General features: G+C 37.9%; 1 protein-coding gene across 7 annotated transcripts in view; it reads right to left on the bottom strand.

Annotated features, from left to right (window-relative positions):
- Positions 1-4,281: 4,281 nt before the first annotated feature.
- The window catches only part of LOC310893709 (opsin-5-like), a 67,330-nt gene continuing 45,425 nt past the window's right edge, over positions 4,282-26,186 (bottom strand). For 6 of the 7 annotated variants that reach the window (XM_083823025.1, XM_083823023.1, XM_083823021.1 and 3 more), the window contains 4 exons: positions 25,473-25,635; positions 23,969-24,096; positions 21,998-22,332; positions 4,282-7,910 (listed from right to left, as the gene is read on the bottom strand). In XM_083823025.1, coding sequence (XP_083679151.1) covers positions 7,299-7,910; positions 21,998-22,332; positions 23,969-24,096; positions 25,473-25,635 — 1,238 coding nt within the window. In that variant the 3' untranslated portion in view covers positions 4,282-7,298. Of the gene's footprint in view, positions 7,911-21,997; positions 22,333-23,968; positions 24,097-24,480; positions 25,295-25,472; positions 25,636-26,186 lie in introns of those variants that run through there. The other variant, XM_083823027.1, reaches the window with a different exon arrangement.

Raw genomic sequence — 26,186 nt, 5'->3', positions numbered from 1 at the left:
CTCAGCAGCTCCACATTTCTAGTCAGTTGTTACTACCCTCGTATATTGCAGTCTATAAAGCCTATAGCTGTTTAAAATTAGGTGATAGTTCACTATGGGAATGTTCACTGGGAACAGTAAGAGGATGTACAGCATTACAGCAAAGGGAAATAACAGTTTCATTACATACACCAAAATAAGGCTGTCCTATGTCAGACAGCACAGCCTGTGTAGGGAGAACATTTTTACTTCAGTTCCATTTTTCTTTTTTTAGCCAAATCCATTAAATGCAAATACCAGAAATCTGGCACCGGCAAATGTATTTGGGTCAGCAAAGCAATCTGCCAGTGCAAAGTGAGTTGCAAAGAGCAAGACCTCAGACATAGGTTTGGAGCCGATAGCTGAAAAAAGCAGAACAAAATCAGGTCCTATTCAGCTGGAGTGGGCAGGAACCAGGCTGAAAATAAAATAGGAGTTAATAATATATTTTGGAGGAAATCACTCTGCCTTGTGGTTTGGTTACCACCTTGGTTTCATGGGCTTGGTGAATTGGGATTTAGGTAAGAGTGCTGTATATCTGGATTTGCCAATGGGAGCATAAAGCTGCTGTCAGATTCTCCCTGCCTTACAAAGTGGCCAGCTGGCAGGGCAGGTAAAATTCACCAGGGAAGTCTACATTCAGAGCAGACCTTGCAATGTCACTCCTTCAAGATCCAAACTGCCATGCAGATTTACTACCACAGATATCTTGGCCTAGGACTGTGGCTTTTGTAGGAAAAAATTGTGGGAGAAAATCCACTTGCAGTCAGGAGTGAAACTTAATCCAACACAAGTATGAATTGAAATGAATAAAATATTTTGGGAAGACCAATCAGCAAAGAAATGCCACTACATCAAACTGTGCAGAACATTTCTGAATAGTGGGCTGGAGCAAATTTTCCTTGCACAAATATTTAAGTGGTGTTGGTCTTCTGGCTTACATGCTCTGCCTCTACTGGAGACACTCTTGGAGGAGCAGCTGGGGCTTATTGAAGGATCCTCCCCCCCAGCAGTTTAAAACCCATATATGGTGGGTTGGAGTGGGTGAACTATGGACTGGGCAGTGAATGAAAAGAAAAACATTTTTAAACTGCAGACTTATCTAGTATTTTAAAACAGTATAGTCATTTCAGCTGTACACTTCTGTATGTCAGCCAGTACACTTACTGTGACCACAGTCCGTAGAGAAGTTGTGTGTTCATGCGTGCAGAATTGGAAAAACTACCTGTCAAAAAAATGTGATTTTCCCTGAACAGCAGGTAATCAGCATTCAGTAACAACCTTGTCTCGGCATGAAGCCTGATAGGAAACAGAGTGTCATAGCGGAGAAATAAGATAATTGAAAAGGAAAATGTTTTAGTACCCAGGAATTCTTCTGCCAGTCTCTCTGAACTAAATCTCAACAACTGACTGGCAGACAGTGTCTGCCAGTGTCTCTCTGTCAAAGGAATAGGTTGGCCCTGACCCTCTTCAGAAAGTGAGACACGTCAAACAAAAGACAACAAGACTCATCCTCATTTCATCTCACAGCTATTAATTTTCCGGTGTCACTGCTCCAAATAACAGATGTGTAGCCAGAGCTGTTCCTGGATTCCAAGTGATGGGGACCAGTTTCCATCACCTTGACTCCTCTAATTACGCTGACAAGTCTCCTGAAATCTCTGCTGTGGTCCTTCATCTGAAACGAAAATGCAGATGAACTTCAATAGTGACTGTTGAGCTGAGTGGAATGAGAGGATTAATTAGTTGCACTTCATAAAACAATAAGATTAAAATCCATGAGTAACTGCAAAATGCAATTGGCAATAATGATGCAATCACCACAGTGCAAGAAAGACAGGACTGGTCCCAGCTATGTCACACCTGGAGTGAAATACATTTCTTGTACTAAGCTGATGGACCAGGGAAAAGTTGCTGTCTGGTTCTCAGCTCTGCTGGCCTGGGCAGCTGCCTCTTTTGTCTAGAGGCTGCAGCACCATCACAGGAGCATCACCTCTACATCTCCGGGGTCCAATGATCTCCTTGGACCAGGGCATCCTTCAGCTCGCTGGGGAGGGTTATGGCTAGCTCTGTGTTTTGGGTCTGTGAGGTATCCTGAAGAGGAGGGAGTTGTACAGCAGATAAAGCAGTTTTAATCCTTCCCCTCCTCAGCACACCCTGGAGCAATGCAGGATCTGGGCCATCAGTGGGGCAGTGCAGCCACCCAGCTGCTGCCCTGCACTCTGACAGCACTTTGGCACCACCAGGGCATTGTCCAAGGACAAAGGGTTTGCATGTTTTGACACGTCCCAGATGGTGCCAAAATGCCATTATAATTTTAATATCATTCTGAAAATCCATGCCTTTCACTTTGAAATTGCTGTATTGAACAGTTTTGACATTTCTGACAGTGCTTTTGTCCCACCACTCACAAACATTCAGTGCTCTCACCTCACAGTTGCAATTTACAATTCACTGGAAAACATATCCCAGACACTACGGTCTTTCTCTCTCCCTCTCTCTCTCTCTCTCTCTCTCTCTTCTTTTTTTTTTTTTTTTTTGGTAGGTGAAGTCATGTCTTGGATCACCGTTTGCACTGCTGAAGACGCAGAACTGGTCCAAAGTACAGCTCCACAGCTCCCTCTTGCTTAAGCACTAGACTGTGCCTAAAGAGCATATTTCTAGCCTTCCTAGGGGCACTAAACTAGTAGCATGTCAGCCATAGCTTTCCTGTTAAAAGTGCCTCTCTGCTTACCTTTTCTTTCCAGATGCCCTTTACCTAACTTTATACAAGCTGTGATAGGATGAATGTCACCAAATTCTTTGGTAAAAGCCCATCTCTAGGAAGAGACACATTTCTCTAAAAAGGGACAATAGCAAGAAAAGCATGTGCTGCGGTAATGCCTCCACTGCTTCTCTCTTCTCTCTACAGATAGTGTTTTTCTCTTTAAGGGAAAAAATAATGGGGACTGCCCAGCCTCCTTTACAATCCCATTACAAGAAAGTGTCAGATCTTGGCAGATGTGCTAGAGAAAAGCTTTCACAGTACCTTGCTAAAATAAAGGCAGCAAGGAAAAAAAGAAATGTATAGCATGAGCCAGCACTGTGAAGGTGCTTCTGGCCTCCACATACCGGTTCAATTCAGGCAATGATTGGAAAATATAAGCCTTCTATCACAAAGGTTTAAAATTGCACAGAAAAACTGGGCAGTTCACAGGTTTCTATTCCTCTGCTGAGTGCACTGCAAATGCAAGGTGCCTGCTGCAGTTCTTTCCAGGGATACATCAAGTGGAGAGAAAGTACAAAGCTAATGGAAAGCAGAGAGCAGAGTAGAGAGGATGGAGGGAGCACAGCAGAAGAAGATGGGTAAGGATATGTCTTCTGGCTGAGATGTGATGCAGCCAGCTACTTAACTTGCTTTCTACAACCTCTGATGGACTCTCTTTCCACTGCAGGGACATCTCTGGCCAGCATATGTAATGACTTAAACAGCAAGCATAATGCTCCCAAAACATGATACATTGCCTGCTTACAGCACACACTTCCTCTTCACTGTGGGTATAGAGCAGAGTCAGGAGCAGCATGAGACCTCTGTGGCAGTGAGCCAAGGTTTGGTGTCCCCCACCTGGCTTTGAAACCCTTCCCATGCACAGCAGAAAGCAGTTCCCAACCCAAAGCTCACCATCCCCTATAAAACAAAACCATAAATGAGTGCAAGAGGCAAATACAGAGGGGAAGAAAGGGTGCTGTGATCGTGGAATGCAGGTGCACAGGCTTCTGGCTACTGCTCTTCTGGCTGAAGGATTAACTGTCCCCAGCCCAGAGCCACCAGCTCTACCCTGCTGTAGTAGCTTGGCCAGCTGAGCCCCCCTGGTGAGCAGTCCCTCACCCCTTTAATCCAAGCAAAGAGGGTTTTTATGCATGCTTTCAGTGCTAGGTCTTTGCTAAACTATGTGTATGCAATGAATTCACGCTGTTAGCATGTGAGCTCTGCCTTTCTTGATCACCAGCCTTCCTACCACGTGGGAATGACTTTCAGTCCCCGCTGGTCAGGAGCAGACTTAAACCTTTCTGAGCAACTGAGTTCTCCCAGAAAAGCAGTGTTTCTCCTTGAAAAACCTTATCAGGCAGGCAGGGCCCGCCACATCTTCTATGCTATGTTACAGCACAAACCTCATTGGTTTGCCTTGCCATTTCTGCACTGACACCATAAAAATTAATTGTATTCACTGTATTTAAATACATTGCTGACAACAAAAATTATGAATTCATTCATTAGGTGAGAATAAGTTTTATTGTTTAATCTTTAAAAACAAACATTTTTTTTTCAATTCCAATAATCCATTGACACTTTCATCAGACCTTAACACATAGTAACACAGAGCCCCTGAAGCTGGTGACATTTCATTTACACACACTTTGCTAGCAATAACTGATGACTAACCCTGATGAACAACGGATGGGAAAATCCAAAGACTGGCAGGTTTGAAAAGTTTACTGGACATTGTGATTGCTACAGAAGAAGCTACTCAGACAAGAGGGAAACCTTCCCACACACTTAGTGGGAGCATTATCTGAGTGCACTGTCATTCCCAATGTCTAAGCATAAGGAGATTTCACTGCAAAGGCATAATGTTCCTTCTGTTAACTTATAAGAGGAACTGGCATGGATTCTATAATGATTTTTAAAACATTACATTTTCTAGTCAAAGATGAATGTGACTTTTTACACGCATCTTTTGCTCTGTACTCAGACCTGAGAGCTAGGTTCAGAGAGCCCAATGCCAATTGGAAGGAACCTGAAAAGATACAGCTTTTTTTTTTCCTTCACATTAAGTAATAGGCATTATGTAAATATATATTGACATATTTCCCAGGCTAAAAAAAAAAAAATATCATCTCACGCAAGTCAGGCTTGGCTCCCACTACAGGGAACGCAGAAATGAAAGTGACTGTAAATCCAGGCATGGAGACTCCAAACTTTCCTTCCTGATTTTCCTGTGTAGATTTATTAGAAAAATATATATTTGTGGTTTATGCTAATAGCTCAAAATATTATCTCACCATGTAGCTAACCAGCACCACACCTCAAAGTGCGGTCACAACACAAAAAATATCCCGAAGTTTTTCTGATTATTTTAAAGACCTGTGTATTACAGCTGAGATTTCAAACGACACCATGGATGCCAAGCATGCAGCTCCTCTGCATAATGCGTATTACTGTTTTAGATGTTGTTGTCTTTTGACAGTGTGACATGTTTAGTCTTTGCCAGTTAAAGCCTCCAAACATGTGCCTTTGTTGGTGAATCCTCCAGAGACTTATTCACATACCCGACTTCGTGCACTGACGTCAATGGGACTTCGAGCGGGAAGGACCAGATGACCTCTGAACATAGCTTCCAGACCTGTTTTCCAATGATTCACCATCAGGTCAACACTGCCTAAAGGTCTCAAAGCCTGATCCTACCTCATCTGAGGTCAGAGACACAGCAGCTGCAGTGACATCAACCCTGAAGGAGTAGAATCCCATTTGGGCCCAGTTGTGGTCCCATGTATCTTAGGAAGTTTTGGAGAACACACACACAAAGTCTAAGCATTCAGACTCCTGCTGTCTTTTCTGATTGCTTCTCCAGAGACCCTGAAGACACATGGTAATTTGGAGCATAGGTGGGTGTCTTGTTCTGTAATGCCCTGTAAACCTCTTATACTACTTATCCAGGTGGCTGGTCATGTGTTTTAAATATATATGCATCTGTGGAAATCCAATAAAATTCATCTTAATTATTGTTCATCTAGAAAACATGGAGGGTAAAAGGAGGTTGGGGGTGGGGGGGGCAGAGACAGTGCGTGCAGTTTAAAAGCAGGGCAGAAAAATCTGTGATTCTGTGAAAACTCTGTGTCCCAAGCAAATGCCAAATGTGCTCTATAGCAACAGAAATTCCCTTAAAGTGTCTACTTGGTGACTATTTCATGCAGTTTAACATGGCTGTCCCTTTTGCAACTAGGTTCATTTTCTTCAAGTCACCACAGAAATGGCAGTGAAACACTGCTGCTGCATCACTCATGTTACGAAGATGCAGGTATTCCCCTGAGGCCTCCTGGGGAGCCTGGGACCCACTGGCCCTGCAGATTGGAGGCACTCTGGGAGGAGGACCACCTTATCTCCCAAGCTAGCCCCAGCTGGAGCACAAAGCTTTAACAACTTAATCAGAGGGCTCTGGCGTGTCCAAAATGAGAGCCTGAAGCCCTCAGCATGCCTTTGCAGTGGCAGAGGAAGTGGTGCTTTGTGCTGGCAAGCTGTGAGACAGAGCAGCAATTCAACCCAATCCTCCCTCACCGATAGAAGCAACCATTTCCAGAGCCCTTTCTCGGATACCATTTTGTTCGCTTTTCCTACTTCTTCCAGGGGAGAAAAAAAAGGAGCAGAGAACACAGGAAAGAAGAGATGTGCCTGTTCTTGCTCTGCAACATAGTCCTTGTAAGACAAGTTCAAGAATTCCTGAAAGACTGGGGTTTTGGCATGGGAGAATTATTACTGGTTTCAGTAGTTTGCACCAGCAGAGATTGTTGCCCATTATGCTGTTTCTTGGCAAGGTCTTCACCCCCCTAATTCCAATGTTCTATAGAAAAACTGGGAATAATGAACTATGTTCTAGGTCAAGTTCCTCTCAAATTACACCAAAAAAGGTAAATAAAGGCTGCATGCCACCTTCAAATTACCCGAAATATTGTGATTTCATTAATGTGGAATGTGGTCAGAACCTGCATAATCTCAAAGCAAGGAACAAACTGACCTGTGACTCCCAGAAAATATAACACGTGGTTGCTCAGCATCTCTTCTTCAAAAATAAACTTTTCAGTTGGTAATTAACTTTTCAATTGTTATAACAATTAGAACAGCATGATATTGGTCTTTTAAAGCTCTACATTGTGTTATTTGCTTTGAACATACAGGAAGTAAAATACACAAAGTCTAGAAAGGGTAACACTTTACAGAAAACTTCCCCACAGATATTGTGTTCTCTTGAAAATGGGGTTGATGGAAGTTAAAACAAACAGAGGATTTGTCTGGCAGTTTTTGATGTGAATACAGTTATCACAATATACTTAAGTCAACATGGAGAGAGTCATATATCATTTATAGTATGTCCATGCTGTAGCATGTGCCCCATCAAAGTGTACATGAGAAAGAACAGGAAAATAGTGTATAAACTGGGATAATAGAAGGGCTCTTAAGAAGAAGCTACATTCATATGTCCAGTATAACAACATTGTTCTTTGATTCCTTCATATAAGCAGCTCTAGAGGTCTGTAAATGCACAATGCACAGGTACTGCTTCTAAGGTGATTTCTAAGTTTTCAAGTTCAGTGCTTTTTTCTCCCTGCACAATCACCTTTACCGACTTCTTACTGCCCTCCCTCATTTTTACGAGGAGGTTGTTCTCCAAGGCTGCGCTTTCTTGAGAAAGGCTTCCCATAGCACTTAGCTTCTCCTGGCAGCATTTCGGACAGCTTTTAAAGTATTCAAAAGTATCACCATGCTTTTCAGAGGGGAAATAAGAACATCCTTCCACAATTGGAAGAGCATTACATCTAGATTCACTTTTGACCTTAAATGTTCTCAAACCGGTGTTCAAAGTCAATCTGTATGTCTGCAGCATCTTGACACAAAAACAACTCCTGATGCATAACTGTCGAAGAACTGTGAAATCTTTGGCAATGGTACTTCGGAAATTGGGCTTCAGAAGAAGATAGATAACTGGATTGTAGAGTGTGGAGGATTTTGCAAAAACAGCTGGAATGGCAAAGGCTAATGGAGGAATCTTATCTATTGATCCAAATGCTGCCCACATGGCAATGATGGCATAAGGGCTCCAGGCAGCAAAAAACCCAATGCACACAGCAATACTCAGCTTGCAGAAGAAAAAAAAAAAAAAAAAGAGAGAGAGAGAGAGAGAGAGAGAGAACAGTGAATTAAAAAACTGCATGCATGAGAAAAACAGCTGTCAATATAGTATATGCATAAAAATACCACCTAATTGATCCCCCTTGTTAAAAGTCTCCCCAAATCTTCCATTATACCCCAGCTGCCCCCCTAATGCGTATTTGCCTAGCAACTTAACTCTGTGTGAGACTTGTAACTTTCAAAGTTTAAACATATCAGCTCTTACATTTATCTTTCTTTTCACTGAAGTGCCATGAAAATTCTTTTTACACCAAAAAAGGAAGCTAAACAAAAGAAAAAGACACTTTTCTGAGGAAGCTTTTATATGGATTGCAAAGTCATTTCCATCTACTTTCTAATTCATTAGTAATACTTGTCTTCCTGGCTAGGGAGTGTCTTCAACAATTTTATTTTTTGTGCTCATCTGGAGCCATATATAGACAACAGAAAATCAGAATGATCCTGAAGGTGAATTAAATTCATTAATTTAAATTAACTTCTACCCACCAATTACTTGTCTTAGTAAACTATATCAAGAAAGCTTTAATAGACTTTAAAAAAAAAATCATTGTGTTTTTTTTTTGGTATAAATTATCACAGAGATATGTAAAATGCAAGAATAAATATTCAATCAGTAATAAACATAAACTCTGAGAAATCTGAAGTAAACTGTAAACATCAGCTTGTACAGGAAAACTAATCTGCAGGGCATTCTTCTAAGCGTGGTTTATAAATGAAGTGCATGAATATTTTAAGGACAGAAACAAGAATATTCATGCTCCTGTAGAAGTTTCAAAAGTCCGTGTTTGCCAAGAGCATGTATTTACAAATAAAGAAGGCAGTAGAGAATCCATTCCCTTTAGAGTAATACTGGATCCAAGCGAAGAGAGGAAAAGACATACAGAAAGTACTTTTGCTTTCAGCTGCTAACTGTGCCACCTCCCTGAACTGACCTCTGCAAGTGGGAGTACAGAGCAGCTAATTAGCTTGGTTAACTGAAAATGCAACACTTTTCTCACTGAGGCTCTGGCTGTAGATTCAAGGTTGCAAAAATCATGTTTGTTGTTTGTTTTTGTTTGTTTGTTTTTTAATTTTTATTGTGAGAGATCACATTGTTGTACTCAAAGTGAGAATGACAGAGAGAGGTCCTGAGCGCTTGATATCAGAGGAAAACACATAAAACTCCTTTAAGGCATAGAGATCTACACAAAATACTATTATTTTCTCCCTGAGTTTAAGAGTTTCCCAAACTTTATTTTACAAGAAGAAATGCATGGTGATTGCCAAGAAATATATTACACGAGTTTTATGAGGAATGTCTGTCATGTATAACTGTTTGTACTATTAAGGTAAAATCTGTTTATGAATTTGTATATGTCTCTAGAAAGCCATCTGCTATAACAATAAAGGCACAGGAGAAATTTCCCATTTATGGGCAATATCCATTGGGTCACCTGAAGTCCAAAGCCACAGTGATTTGTCAGAATTAAGAAGCAAGGTATTTTGACAGAATGAGACTAGTTAAGAAAAGATGGAAAGAGGCAAAAACACATGATAAAGTGAACTTAATTTCTCTCTTCCCCTTCCACACCCTCCCACCCCCCTCCCCACCAAGTGCTTTTATTTACATCAGCTGAAGATCTGGCTCTACTTGTGGAAAAGCTAATGTCACAGGCATGGGTTTTGTAATCCTAAACTGTCCATGTCCATGGCATTCCAGGATGAAATGAAAAGCAATTTTTGTGGCAAGCAATGTGCCTTGGCCCTTTAGAATCACGTCAAGAAGAAATGGACGTTAGAATTGACTGGTTCATTTCCCAGATGGCTTATTTGTGGCAGCAATTAGTCTCTGGGATTGTGATAGGTTTTACTTTGTTCCTGTAAAAAGATATTTGGCACATACTTTCAAGGAGCTCTCAGCCTACTTCCTGAACTGCATCAGTACCATTTTTACAGCAAAAACAGGACATTCATCTTACGTAACCTCAGCTATCCAAAACATATTCTAGGTCTAATCTAGTCAAGGTTCTTTACAATGTCAAAGGAAAGATAGACATATCACCAGAAAGCAATTGATATCATCCAAAGATGTATGTCTGTAATAGATGTGACAGAGTGCTCTAAGGTCCTTGTCATTGACAATTTTGAAGCTGAACTTAACTAATTTTAAGTGAAGTGCAACTGAGCAAAAGGAACTTCCTTTGAGACACTTGAGCATATCAGCTGTATATACATGCATGTAAAAAGAGACTGTTATTATTATTTATACTGTCATGTCACATACTGAGAAGTCTAGATTTTAATAGAAAAGCACTTGGATGACACTTAATAATCTGCCTTTGGTAAGAAGTAGGAAGAGTGGGCTAACCAACGATGTCACCATGAGATGGCAAAGAATGTCAAGCTTTTCATAAACACAACAAAAGAGGAGAGTTTTGGTGAGGCAGATATGGAGCAACTTTGTGAGCATTCACAAGAAACTCACAAAAGTGACAAACTAAAGGACACCTTCGTGTTCTTGTGAGCAACCAAAACCAACAGCTGAAATACAGAAGAATGACCAAAGGGTGGAACATTGCATAAACATACTAAGCCCTCAGAGACGTCCTTCAGTACACATTCGTGGAGATACGGTATATTTGTATAGCTGTATCATAGCTACTTCTGAGAACTTTTGTAGGCAATATGCGTTGGTTAGTTTTCCTAAATGATCAGGAAAAATTATTGAATGCACGCTATTGCAATGAAACTAGAGAGGCAGCAGAACAAAGTGAGAGAGCCATAATGCATGATTTCAATTACTCATATAAAAACTAAATAATAACAGAAAAGCTTTGAAAGGAATATATATTTATTTATTTATTTATTTATTTATTTATTTTTTCCACAAATTTCACTATAAGGAAAAGAGTACTTGTGAGTATTTCTTTTTTATTTTTTTTTTCCCCTCCTGGTTCATATTTTAACTTTGCTTCCAAAATACTTTCTTAACTCATTGCACAACACAGTGGCCAAAAGTTACCTAAAAACTTTAATGTCAGAATGGAAACAAAGAGATATTGGTTCTGTAATTCAGGCCTCACTAACCAATTAGAGTATGTTAGGAAGAAAACTTTACCGCTGCAGCAGTTTATTTCCAAAGGTGAGTTCATTTTAACCAGAAAAGGTTGTTCAGAATAAATGATCTGTACATTCATTCTTAAATTTCATTAACTCAAAAAGTTTACTTATCAACTCCTTATACCAAAGAGAACTGTTCAAACATGAATATGAGTGTCACACTATAAGAGAGGTCAACTACCCCATTTCATTACATCACTCTGTGATCGATCCAATTCTCTTTAAGCTATACCTGATGGACAGTTTTCAGTTCTGGTCTTGGATGTGAAGGTCTTACCCCCTGAAGCATCACTACACAATGAGGCCCAGGGAGGACAACAAGCATGCTGGACTACAGAGAAGCCTTTTCATAATTTCACTCTAGGCTGTAGTCCAGATTTCCTCATTAAAGTGAGCAAGAGACATATTGGCTGATTTTAGCATCAACTTATAATACACAGCTGCCAAAATTGCAGTAGCAGCAAACTGAGCCTTTGTAGACTATGAGGAAATCCAGCCTGAATGCATGTGACTGGCTGAGGAACAATGTGAAGATGTGACCTAGAAAAATATGTGCAGGCCTCAAATAAAGGTGTAAAAAAAATATGTGTTATGGAGGCTATTCCAGAAAATACTAATTCTTTACATTCTGTAGAAAGTGCCATCAGTGGTTTACATCCAAACACCTTAGTGTTGAGAAGATATTTTAATGAACTATAATGAACTTTCTGTAATGTCTTTATTTTATCAAGGAAATACAGAGAAAAACAATTTCAGACCTATGAGCTATCTTTTTATTGCTGCACATATCTGTGGACATTTTTAACACTTTTTTTTTTTTTTAATCAAAGCATCTATCAAGAGTGTCCTATTGTTGCTCTGCGGCAGTATGAATAAAAGGTGATGCTTTCTTTTCACATCTTGCAAGTCAGAATTTTATTTTAATTATTTGTATTATCACTCAGAGATTTCATTGAGCAGGAAAATCATTAATGTCCTGTCCATCATACAGGCAGATAAGAAAAATACCTTCACAAGATACATCACATCACCTATACACCCAGGGCCTATTCGGACTAGGATGTTTGAACTAGAACTTACGTAGTTTGGCAAGTATAAATTATTTCATATAACATAATAATTTTTAAATATATAAGAGTACACCAATACAATAATTTTCCAGGGTAAGGCAAGAAGTGATTCACCTTTGCTCTGCCTCTTAGGTTAGACAGGATTCTATCATAGTTTGTGAACACTATGATCAGACATAGAGGAATTTTCAAAAATCTTTTTGAAGTGTGCCCTTGAGCATAGGCAAATCCCATAAACAAATACCTTCCAAATATATCTCCCCAAGAAGGAAATAAACACAGTTACAACTGAAAAAAATTCCTTTGTGTCTGTAAAACAACCACAAGGGCATTTTTCAAATACCAAATGTAATGGTAGTTGACACTCCTGAGAAATTTACAGTCAAAAATCTCTCCTAGGGAACTGCAACTGAGTTGGAACTTGGGAGAACTTTGTGGTTTGTAAGAAGAGCTTAACAACAAAGAATACAAGCTACACAGCATACACTGCAGGTAAACAGAAGAAGAAAACAGATGTGCCACACTTGCAGCATGCTATCAGCTTTGCAGTTAGCTCTTCAACTGGTGTGTGCCAGTTCGGCAACACAGCTTGGAACAAACCAGACTGTTGGCACAAGCTAAGGACCTAATTAAGCTATTTCAAACTACATGTTTATTGTACTTATTGGGTGAAATCAGCTTGCTGACACTTTAAGTAAATGATTCTTCATGACTTCTTTGGAAGATAAAGCATTTTCCATATATTTGTGTCTATTTTATCAAGAAATTTCCTGATGTAAATTTATGACAGATAAAGGGAAAAAGCACAGCTAAGACCGTGTCAGGGTAATACAGAACCAGCTGCTGAGAGTGGGGACTTTCATGATCAGTAACAGCTTCTGCGTGCTCCAATTTTTGTTCCAAAAATACCTGTAAGCCTTCATCCAACCAGCATGAAATAGGATTAGGTTTGTCTAGGGTTTTTATTTCTGTATTTGGTCTTTTACAGACGCTGGAATGACTAGGGAAGTTTTTAATTTGCAGAGACGGATCTCCTTTTCTGGCATGGCAGTAGAGTCCCAATGATGTATTTACTCTCACTAAGATAAAGGTGATCGAGTCTTACTCTTCACCCTGTACAAAAGATGAAAAGCAATGCCTGAGATGTGAAAATAAAAGCAGTTTCTTATAGGGACCATACCAAAATGTGTGCCATACCTTTAAACACCAGAGAAAACAACAAGCAGGAGTGACTTGGTGGTGAGAACCTCTCTGAAGCAATCGCACTCAGCCAGTCACCAGGTCACAGGGAGGTAGCCTTTCCTTCCTTCGTGTCAGCCTGCCAGGAACAGATATTTGCTACTTGTTCCCACGTAATAAGGGGGAACTATGCAAATGTACAAATCTTTCACAGCTTCTCTCTTAGGATTACTGTAAATTTCTTTTATATGAAAGCACAAAGCTTGCAAGGGATAGTGGTTTAAAGTAAGCTGGAAAACAGATTTTATCAGATCATATATTTTGAAAACTAATTAAAAACTCGAACCATTTGATCACTATGTTTTTTATTGAAAATGTTATTGTAACAGAAATATCTCATTTGAATCCTTGCTGGCTAACGTCTATTTCTGACTTCTGTATGTCTGAGTTCAGGAGCCATTCACCCCATGTTTTCAATAGAAAATAACAAAATGTACAAGCATATATATATGTACACTAAAATATTGTAATTGTAAAAGTAAAATTCTCAGGAGTACCTAAGGAGTGCAACGTAACCATCTGGTCCTCAGTGCTGCAAGTCTGAATCATTGCTCGTCTTTCCCAGAAAGCTTCCAAAGATTGGGTCCAGTCTGTTCTGGCCAATAGAAGCAGATACGAAGCACAGGTACTTTAAAAGTGCCATCAGTGAATGTCACCCTGAGCCTCATGCATACTTGTATCCCAAAGAAGAGTCTCAACAAGTCAAACTGCTTGTGCCATATAAGATGAAATCTAGAAATCTTGTGAATCAAGGGAGTTTTCAAAATTTTCATTTCAGCCCAAACTGTAGTCCCCTATCCTAGATTTAAACAGAAGCCAGAAGTCTCAATGAGCAATTTCTGTCCCTAATAAAGCAAATAGATTTGCCAAAAGTCAATCAAATCTTTCATTGTCATTCTTTTAGTAACAGACTGCACCAAAAGGAGCATTGGAGACTTGAGGACAGGATGTGGTACTATCATGGAAGGGGTGGCCGCAACTATGCAGACTTAAAACTTTCTCCTGCACAGTGCTACTAAGCTAGGAGCAATGGAGCAGGTTGTAAAGAAAACTAACTCCCAAAGACTCTTCCCAGCACTTAAGCTGTCTTAGAAAAGGATCTCCACCTAAAAGCTAATACACAATAGTGGGAGATGCTGGACACTAAGTTGAGTTTTTATAGTCTCATTGGCTATAAGAATAAATCGTTAAATACAATAAGATCGGGGATCGTTGTCTGGATCAGACACGGACTAGTCACATCCACACTGCATGGTGCCCAGACTTGGTACTCAACAACAAACTCTTGTGGTGTCTTGGTGAAGGTAAGACATCATTACTGAGTGCTTGGGGTACATTTTTTCAGTGCAGTGTTTCTATTGCAGGAAACAAAGTATTTGTTGTGTTTGTTTTCCTCCCTGCGAATCATATTTGGTACACTATCATTTGTCTTCTCTGTAGAACCTTTTGCTTACTTTGGCAGCCAAATGCCTTCATGTTTGAAAAACAGAAAATATTTGCAGCAAGTCCTTAGTTTTTCTCAATTTATTTATGTGGCATGATTATTGCAGCAAAGACCTATAGGATTCCTAGTTCTCAGTGGTTGCAAAAAAGGAACAATGGACTCTAGGAAGATAATTAAATAAGGCTATGGCAAAGCCAATAAAATGATACCTTCTTCTTTCCTTTCACTTTTAAAGTATTTGCTATGGGTAAAATTATTCTGCTGAGAATAAAAAGTTTTTCCTATAAATTGCTTCTGACAGGGTAAGTACAACTATTTTCAGAGTCTGTGAGACTTTGTCTAAATGCATAAGCAGCAAATTAATTCCTCTGATTCAAATATTTTTTTTTATGCTTCAAGGGAGACTATTACAACCTCTACTTTGTTTTTCTGCAAAATAATAAGCCACTGAGCTAGTGCACTGCTAAAATAAAAGAAGCAGCAAAAGAAATTAGAATTTCACAGGCTAAGCTTTGAAACTTCATGTTATGCATTTTACTTCTCCCTTCAGCCACCAAAGCACAAAAGAGTAAAAAACAGTAAACAGTAAAATGCTGTTAGAGTATCATGATTTAGAAAAAAACACCTGATTTATATTGGAGTTTTCTCCAAAACAAGTCAACAGACCTCTTTCCAATGATTACCCTTCTCACAAGACCTGGGAACAGACCTTTACCAGCATGTTTTTTAAGCAATCTGGCATTATTATGTTCACTTATTCTTTTGTACTTAGTGATTTACAGATCTGCTCAGCTTAATGGTGCTGAGTTGTGCAAGACTCACGAAGGTAAATCTTCAACTCTCTTGCTAAAATATGGCAAAAAATGTTATTAATTTTATCTAATTCCTACTGCTGAAAATTTTTTGGTAGTTTTTTTTTTTTTTTCTTTTTTTTCCCCGAGTCCCATGATTAGCACACAGCTTACAAAAAGTACACATAAATATATACACCCTCTCCTGTACTCAGGCACTAACACATATTGCCTGGAGTTCTAAGTAGAAATAATATGATAATGTGGCATAAACATTTTATTATAAAAGTGTACAGTACTGCATCATCAGTGAAATCTATAGTCTTTGCCTCATGGACTAACTTGTTCATCATGTACGGGGATCATTATATGTATCCTGATGAATGAAATACAACAATAAACACAGTCTTTACTTGCCCTGCCCTAGGACAACCTAAAGCACAAGCTTGAGGAAGATCTGTCTCCCTCAGAGGGGAATTCCGGTTCTAGATTTAGGGCCAGATCCCTTCATGGCTATTTACCTCTACAGAGCTTATCCAAACATGGATTCTGCTCTTCATTGTATCCTCAGCACAACTCTTTCTATGGTTCATGAGTTGCAAAAGCAAAGTTTAGTTCACAGTCAGAATCCACAGGTATGCATGCATCACACACTAGACAAAATCCCAGTGGGCATCAATGACCCTTGTAAGCCAGTCTGTCCCAACAGTGCCCAGCATCCCCTCCTGTGCACTCAAGTGCCAGGGGGAGTTCCAATATCTCACTGGATCTCACCGGTGTATCTCAGGCCAGAGACCTGTGTGAACTGTTATAAACGTATAAAAAAAAAATATAAACGTATCATTAGAATTCCCATTGCTTGATATTTTTACATCTTTTATTTTGATACTGTAGTTTCAGTCTCCTTTTTGAAGGTCGCTTTTCATCAAAATATGGAAAGTGGTACTGAGAGGTCACAATTTCATACCTTTAGTGTCCCCCTAAAATACCAGGGAGCTGTGCACCCCAGAGCAAGGCCTAATAAACACTGTGCCATATAGAAGCTGCTGCTACTACAAAGTTTCTGAGAAGCACAGTCACTACAGTAATGTATGAGCAGTACTAGGATGCTACCCCCCTGAGCCAACTAGCTTGGTTGGCATGCAACAAGATGGAGGAAATGCCTCTCAACCCTTGAGCTATCCCTTCATCACCTCAGATCTGCCAGCTCATTCACCAGCCTCTGCCAAGATGCTGCCTGCTCCCCACAGTGGCTCATAGAGATGAAGACAGACTCCTACAAATCACCTGTCCCCTCTGGTGACAGAATTTATGTTAGGGTCAGGTAGCATGGACCTTGAACTCAGCCTCTGGGCCCTTGAAGACTGCAAGTGGCGCACACACAGTCTCACAGACTAGGCTATGGCTAGGCTCCTCTTTTTCTTCAAAAGCCTGCAAGACCAGAAGCCTACAGTAGAAAATTGGAGACTGTCTCTCCGTGAAAACTTTGCTGAGCATTCAGAAAATGTAAGTAGATTATACCAGAGCCTAGAAACAAAAAGTATGCAAAAAAAAAAAAAAAAAAACAGAAGCTAGCGGGCTAAACACCAGGCAAAACAGGAGAGGTTCCTGAATTTGAGTCTTGTAGCTAATTGTGACTGCCCTGATGGCCTTGGTTTGGTATTTTAACCTTGCTTAGTTCTCATCAGTAAGGTAAATATTGGCCATAATTTCCTATCTGGCAGAGTTTCACTATACATAGGAATCATAAATCTAGCCAACTAAACACTCTGCAGTTTATTGACCTGTAAAACCAACACATATTGCAATTGTATCTTGCAAAATATTCCAAAGTAATTATAGCAAAGTCTGAAAAGTAACTGACAAGAAAAGTCCATACTATTATTTGTACACCAAGAGGAAAAGATTTAAAATATTATTCATCAAGCTGTAACGGAAGTCTGATGAACTAGGGATGACTACAGGCTATCTCACACCCTTGATCTGTCCTCTTTTACTCCAGTAAAACTTCTGCACACTTAAAAAATATATATATACATTTTTGTTTTCCAAGATACCTGGCAGCTTTGTAGGACCTGCACATCTGTAGAGCACAGGGTTTTTACTGGTCACTATAAATGAAGTAGTCCAAAGAGAGCACATAAAAATTAAGCCAACTTTTCCTGAGAGGTCTAAAGCATTACAGAGGAGTTTTTTTTGATTTGAGCCATGTTCACAGAGGAATGTAAAATACTTATTTTTTCACTTTGCACTATTAATTATAAATTTTTATGATACACAGAAGTAAAAGCCAATCATAAATGTGATTGTCTATATTACAGTAACAGAATCTCAAATTTTGGCAGTAAGGTACATTCAACATGTATTTTATAGGTAAACCAGATTCTCCCACACTTGCCAAAAAGCTGATTGCCTCCAGCTCAAACCAATATATGCTATACAGCCTATAATATAACAAAAGCAACTGTAAGTTTAGAACAAAGGCTGTTTGTGCCTTCATGCAGATTATTTCCCTTCACACAAGCAAAGCCAATATTTTGAAATAACACAATGACTGCTAATCCCCAAATGGCTTTGAACTGCCTACAGAAAATTGCAATATTGCTGTGCTGTACAACTAAAGCATCAATTTAAGGTGGACAATATCAAGAGAGGCAATGAACTCTGTAACTCTTCTATATATTCAGGAGTAGATTTATGCACTACAATGAAGTATTCAGGTTTGGGATCTTGCATTCTAAACTGTAGGGTTTCTTTGAAGAGTAACATTTTTCCAATTTTATTTCTATATTATTTCCCATTATGTCTATAGATCTTTGCACCTGTAATTAGCCAAAACTTTCAAGATTGCTTGTAGCCACGGCTATACAATAATTTCAGTTTCAGAGGTGTGCAACAACCTCCATTAATTTTGGGGGTAACATTTTTATTAATTTAACAACAACAACAAAATGATTTTAAAAAAGCACTGTGCCCATGCATTGTAGAAGAACAATTTAAGCCCAGGTAACATCCATGATGTTAGATTTGTCTTGTTTCTATGCAAATCATTGTATTTTATGCTGAGAATAAAATCAGATACCCTATTTCTGCAACAAGCAATTTTAGAAAAGAGATGTGAATTATTCAGCTTTCTCCTATTCAGCCAAATGATACTTCAGTGTTTCAAATCATGTACTTCAGAGCTGTCACAAATTACAATCACAAAGAAATACAAGTTAAGGACCATAAGATTTGTTCAAGGTTGTACACAAAGTCTGAATCAGAACAAAAAAATGAACACAATTTCCCAGGACAAAGACTTACCCTCCTATGAGTTTAACTTTAGTGTACTGCAGAGCATTCAGCGATGACATTTGGACAAATATTTGATGAAATGTTAAGTTACATGCATGGTATTTTTGCTCCTTCAATCTCTAGGAGGAGCTAGGGTATGTTTCTGAAATTGCTAAATCCCAAGGAAATCGTGGAGAAGAGGCAGTTTTCTACATCTCTGCTTATATTCATAATATTTATCTGTCTTATCTACGTGTCCAGAGCATGTTTTTTCCAGAAGGTGGCAAACCTATACAGTTGTGAACAAATTAGATGAGAATAGCATTCTCAGAGTGCATTATAATTGATTTTTATGGAACTCTATAATAATAAAAGCAATTTCAGTAGTTAGCCAACCTTGTAAACTCAGAAGCACAAAAACACAAATAGCACTGTACAGATCCCATTATGTTTTCTAAAAATCTTGCTTTTGTCATTCTAACGTAGCACAGAAAAAAAAAAAAAAAAAGCCCTACAGACAGATCTTTTAGTAATGAAAGTAGATTAGTAATAATGAATGTTATTTGTATTTTATTGTTATTTCTTTTTAAAATATTCAATTACTACTAAAAACAACAAATACACTGAAATGGACCTAAAATTAATGCTATGACCTAGTTATGTTAATATGGTTTAGGAAAGTGATAGCTGCTTAGTGTACAGAGTAATACAGATTAAAACAAACTGCAGGAATCTGCAATATAAGAGGAACCTGTGGCAATTACTTGGAGCCTCAAGGCATAGGAAGCTGCCAAGCAAAACTTTTGGAATCATATTTCCTTGCTTAGATGGACTCTAAGTGTCTAAGTCCTGTTTTAAATTCCCAGGTCATTTTCTGGATTTAGGTTTTCAAGACGGAGACAATGCCCAAGCCCTTTTGTTCAAGCTGGATCAGATTGCAGAGGTCAGATGTGACTAGGACTCCTAAATTACAGTGCCCTGATTTCAGAGCAGGATGGATAAGGCCAGAGGAAAAGTGGGCTGTAAGTCATCTCTAATTTAATAGGAGCTACAAGGTAAGCTGTACCAAATTTCCTGCTCAAATGCAGCAGGAAGAACTACAGTTCAACAAATAATCGTTCCAAGTAGACCACAACATTAACATGGTTGGCGTGGCTACAGAGGTCAAATAGGACAAGGTGTGAAGGTCCTTAATTAAAATTTAATTAAAAAATTAAAGGAAAATATACTGTAGTTAAATGAAAGATGTAAGAATATTAATGTCTACTGAATATCCAGAAGTGGGGCAAAGATATACTTAAGAGCTTTAACTGGGAAAAGTTCTATCAGGCTTATTGTAAATAAGGAATAGTTAAGACATAGGCATACTCTTTCATCCTTAAACTGCTTGGATTGAATAAGATATTTAGGTTGTAGAGAGTAGGTAGGAGGATAGTATTTCCCACAGAGATGAAAACCATGATACTCAAGATGTCTAGTGTAGCTATTCTGTATTTGGTAATCTGAAGAGCGATGTTGGAGAGAGACCAAGCTTGTTAATATGGAATAGAAAAAGTCAACCATTTATACAAAAGCAGATTTGTAAGATATTCAATTGTATTTGCAGATGAGAGTATCCATACTCCTGAAGAGAGAAATGAAAAGGATCAATGACTCAAAGCAGAAAGTTGAAGTTGATGAGGAAGGTACTTGATGAGGAAGAACAGCATACTAAAAATAAATAAATAAATAAATAAATTAGAGAAATGAGGGAAGGATTCACTGAAATAAAGAAAAGAAAAAGATTTTCTCAGTGAAGATAATTGAGAGTCAAGAAGTTATATCCATGTCTTTCAAGAGGTATATTATCTAAAGATTGAAGCACTCCTAACTAATGTCTGCTGCCAAGTTTGTCTTATATTTTGGTATATTAAAAAAAAAAAAAAGTTGATCTTTTCATGGAAAGGAGGGGAATGTAGTTTAGCAGCAAGAAACAATTTTCACAACAAATTCTCTGACCACGGGTCTAGTTTTACTGTACAAGCCAGTAAAACACAAATCTGAAAAGGTTTTTGTTCAAAAAGTATTTACAAAGATGCAGTTATCTGTGTTTTTTGTCCTGTGTTAAGTTATGCATAAGCAAATTTGATTTCCAAGACATTTTTTAAAACCTTTAATGTTATAAACTTTAGCCTGGATCTCCTCAAATGTCTGAAGCTGGTCAAACAGAATTCAGTCACTCAAAACCAGAATGGCTTTCATAAGCAGTGATTCCTGAGCACGAGGCTCAAATTCACTTCTACACAGGGCTCCAACTTTGAACCTTCCTTTTGATCAAAGATTACCAGGCTTTTACTGAATGGTACTATGAAATTCACAGTTTGCCATCAAAGGCACCTCAATGAGTTCTTTCTGACATTCATTTTTACAGTATAAATATATATTTTTCTGTGTGAAATGGCTTTTGGAAAGTATACTATTCAAGGCTGTTTTTAAAGGCTTCAGAAAATAAGCTCAAGGGAGATGCTAAATAGTAGAAGCTAAGAGAAGGATGATGATGGAAGACCTCATGTACATGAAGAAATGAAAACATTTTTAGAATACCAAAAAGATAACCTGAACACCAAGAGACAACATCAGAGACTCACTGTTAAGAAATATTTCCGAAACTTTTCAATGGCATCTGAAAAGACATCTTTTGTACTATAAAATACTTATGTTCTCACTTTGTGTTTCAAAGTTTTACTCCATTTTCCATAATGTCATTTAAAAGTCCAAATTTTCTATATGAATATTCCAAATTATTTAGAAAATAATTAAGAAAATGTTTTAAATCTCTATTTTCATGAGTAATGAAACTCTGTGAGCTTAATTATCACCCTCCAGAAACAGCACAGCTATTACTTGCATGTTTAGCAATTCATTGCCATAGAATAAATTTGCACAAGATTATACTATTTTTTGAAATAAAAATACAATAGGGACTGGCTTCTTTTCCTTCTTTATTCCCTTCTCAGAATTTTTTTGGTTCTTGAAAGGTGCTGCCCAATTTTGGCAAAAACAGCTTGTCAAAGCCTTGCCAAATGCCAAATACTTGCCAAATACCAAATACTTGCCAAAATAGCTTGCCAAATACCTTGGCAGTAATGGTTTGCACATTGTTCATCCTGGTGGGGCCAGAGACATGCTGCTCCACTGCTCTCCTGGATCCTTTCACAGTTATCAGAATGAGTGAGTAGGAAGTGATGATTACTCCACAAGGGAGAATAAAACAGAAAACAAAGAGAACGACAGTGTAAGACATGGACATGACATGTACGTTGGTGGAACGCCAGTCAATGCAGCAAGCTGTGCCATATGGTTCCTCTCCGTATTCTCCCCAGTGAGCAAGGGGTGAACAGGCAAAAATTGCTGCATAGATCCAAGCACAGGCTATCAAGATTCGTCCATGTTCTCTCTTGAACCTGTTGCCTGGAAGACAAAATAATCAGGGAAGATCATCACACAGCAATGTTGTGAGCTCCAGTTAACAATTGGAACAATTCAAAGGTTTATTAATAGACTTCTTGTCTTGCAAACTGGAAGTTTGGGTTTTTCTCTGTTTTGCTTGAGAATAACTCTTTATAACCTTCCAGAGATTTGCTTCTCAAAATACTGTCTGCAAAGTAACTTAACTACACCCAGACAATTGATATGCTGAATTCACCAGCCATTACATTGATAGATGTTTCATTCCTCTTGCTATCAAACAAGATATTGGGATATTGGGTTGGGTTTTGGTTTTGGTTTGGTTTGGTTTGGTTTGGTTTAAACACAAATTGTAAGCATTTTGATGATTGTAATGTCTTTTTGCTCTGAGCAAATTAACACTCAGTACAGCGGAGCCTTGCTCTACAAGTAGAGCTCACATAGAATACATGTTGAGCACTGAAAAATTCATAATCACAAGGCAACGAAACCAAGCCTATGACATATGTTTTGGTATTTTGTTGGGCACAACTTTCAAAGTAGTTCTAGTCTAAAGAACACCTAAAAGGGGGGACTATTTACAAGTACATATCAGTATTTTATTTTTTTTTTAATAGGGAAGCAGGAAAAAGGAGCAACAACACAATCCATCCAAACAGTAGTTCAGGGGAAAAACGAAAAAAAAAAGAAAAAAAAAGAAAAGAAAAACCTCGGTGGAAACATATCTATCTCCTGACTTAGGGATAAGATTATTAGTAATGCCTAATCCTGGGGAAAAAAAAAATTGCTTTTCCTATAAGAAATATTAAAGATTTGTGTGAATGCCCCAAAGCAGATTTTTTTTTCTCAGGTCATGCCTTCAAATTTCCATAAACTCCATTAAGAAATAGGGATACCTCATAAGACCATTTGGAAATATCACTGAAATATAACTAAAATCTTAGCTTTTGAGTGGAAATGTAAGGGATGTGTTTCCAGACCAATGCTGTACTAGAAACCTTAATCTGCAGTGGTGTTTATTTTTGTCCCAAGTTGTTCAGATGTTAAATCAGTGTTTATAGTATGCCTAAAAATGATTTGCGTTTCTCAGATGCTCAAAACCATTAACCAGCTAACACTTCTGTCTGTTAAATAACCCAACAGTCTGCCAAAACAGTCTGATTTTTTAGTTGATTGTGAGGTGTTATTTAAAGACAAAGTTGTTATTTGAAATATTTCCTCTTACGAATAGGGTTAACAGAAAGAGGAATAGCACCAGTTGTTTATTTCAACATAAGTCTGTATGAATAAATCTTTATCTAATGTAGCAATAAACTCTGAAATCATTAGTTTATTCAGGTTAGCCTTGTTTTCAGCTCAGAACTCTTATTCCCTTTCTCCAAATTGCCACCCTGAGTTAAAAGAGCTTAAAAGTAATAATTTCCATATATAGTTATGGTATATGGGGAATAAGCCCTATAGTTAGTTATCAATGAACACACACACACACACACACAAATAAAATAAAAAAAGAATTGTTCAACTCGATGCAAAAGATCTCTTCTATAGAAACATGCTAGGATATGCAACCCAGAAATGGTAGTCTATGTTCACATGAAAAAAAAAAAAAAAAAGGTCTAAGACAGAAACAGTAGCTTACCATAAGCTGGAAAACAAATTTTGAGGCAGCACACAGTGCTCAGTAGAGTCAGTGTGGAGAGACTGCAGATCCCAAACAGCACCCCACAAAATGCATAGAACAAGCAAATATGTTTCCCATACAGCCACCTGGAAAATAACCAAGAAAGTTAATACTTTGATATCTCTCTTTCTTAAAAGTAATACTATATGGTAGAAATATATATACATGTAGCCTTAAAAAAAAATAATAATGATAAAACTTTATGATCAAATTACTTGTTGCAAAATGATCAACTACAGAAGAGATACTCAGTGGAAAAGACAGCCAGTAAAGTAGTCATGTCCTTCTTTTATTGTTATGATTCATGTTTGAGCCTCTTTATTTTTATAAAACAAAACAATATATCTTAATGATAAATATTCTAAAAAGAAAAATCAAAATGTTTCTTTACTGTGAGGATGACAGAGCACAGGAACAGGTTGCCCAGAGATGATGTGGACTCTCCTTCTCTGGAGATATTCAAAACCCACCTGGATGCCATCCTGTGCAACGTGGTCTAGGTGATCCTGCTCAGCAGGGGGGTTGGACTAGATGATCTTCAGAGGTCCCTTCCAACCCTGCCCATTCTGTGTGATTCTGTGATTCTGTGATTCTGTGATTCTTATCGCTAGTAGACCAAGGTCATAAATTAATACTCTTTATTATTATCTCCACTAACATTAGGTATTTTTTAAAAGCCAGGTTTCATCAAAATCAACAGATTCTCTTGTGAATGTTCTCCAGAGGAATAGAAATTTGAACTGAATCAATATATCTCCTCACTTTCTATTAAGACACATGCATGATTTGCAGTAGCAGTTGTCAAAAGTCCCATTCTAGATTTTGAAGACAGTATTCATTAGTCAGCATACCAAACCTTTAAACCAAACTTTAAAGAAGATTAAAAAAAAAACAAACAAGAAAAAAAAAAGTTTCTCAATTATTGTAGTTTGAGTTCATATGAGTAAAGTGGACAGAAGTGGTAAAGGAATGAAAGTGTTCTAAATTCAGAGTGTTGGCTTAAAAATTAATCCAGAATATTCAATTTCTATTTGCCATTGCTACCACTACTTTTGGGGATCATCAGTAAATTCAGGAATTCAGGGTTTTCTTTTTATGCTACTAAATTTCACTGCCTAACTTAAAAAAAAATAAAAATGATTAAAAAAATAATAATCACCATCACTTAAATAAGTCTGCCCCTGAAGAATAAATGCAGTAGGTAGTGGAACAAACAGTAGATGTTTGGAAAAAAATCTCAGCCCTGCAGAAATGAAGATGATAGGAACCTCAAATAGAAATGAATGCTAATTAATACCAGCAGTCTATTAAGTTGCTGTTACATAGCATACTCCTCTCAGTCCTTCTAATTTTTTTCCACTGTTATGACAAGAAAAGTGGCAGAGTAATTCAGTCTTCCTCACTGACACAGACCTCCAGAGCCTGCAGAGGATGTTAAATATCATGTGCATAGTGAACAAACCTGTGTGAAAGGCTGGAGGTTACAGCCAGAGGGTACAATGTCAGAGTCATACCAACGTCACTGATGGAAAGGTTAATAATGAAGTATTCTGCTGGTTTCAACAAATTCTTTTTCTTGTAGGAGACATATAGCAGAATACTGTTCCCACACAAGGAGCATATTCCTGCACAGAAACACACAATACGAAGAAACATTTATTTTTAGCCATCTTTTTTTTTTTTTTCTTGCCCTGGAATAATGTGTTGCCATCGTGGTAACATCAGAAAAACTTGTCTGTTTTTTATATATGTGATTTTTTCTTCTTTATATTTCTTTTTATTAGTAGTAGTATTATTATTATCCTTATTTTTTTCTTTTTTTTTCCATCAAATATCTACAGAGATCTAATTAATGATATCAAAATGACCACAGACCTTTAAATGAAGTTTATACATTAAATGAAATGACCTATCTCTTTATTAACACCATGTGAAGGCAAGCCTTTGAAAAGAGCCCAAGTGTTTTCATAGACCTCACAGTCTGTTTCTGCATAACTTCAAAAAAAACACCACTTTGCTTATCGGATATATGTAAATATAGATATAGAAATTGAGGTTAACAATTTACATGGAGAGCTATACTGCAAACCATCATTGGTTCTGGATTATACCCATAAAAGAGCTTAATTTAACCATACTCTCATAGGAAATTTCCCAAATATTCTACAGATTATGA

The sequence above is a fragment of the Anser anser genome (genome assembly GCF_964211835.1).
Source record: "Anser anser genome assembly, chromosome: 2".
Lineage (NCBI taxonomy): Eukaryota > Metazoa > Chordata > Aves > Anseriformes > Anatidae > Anser > Anser anser.
This window is presented reverse-complemented; position numbering and strand designations above follow the sequence as displayed.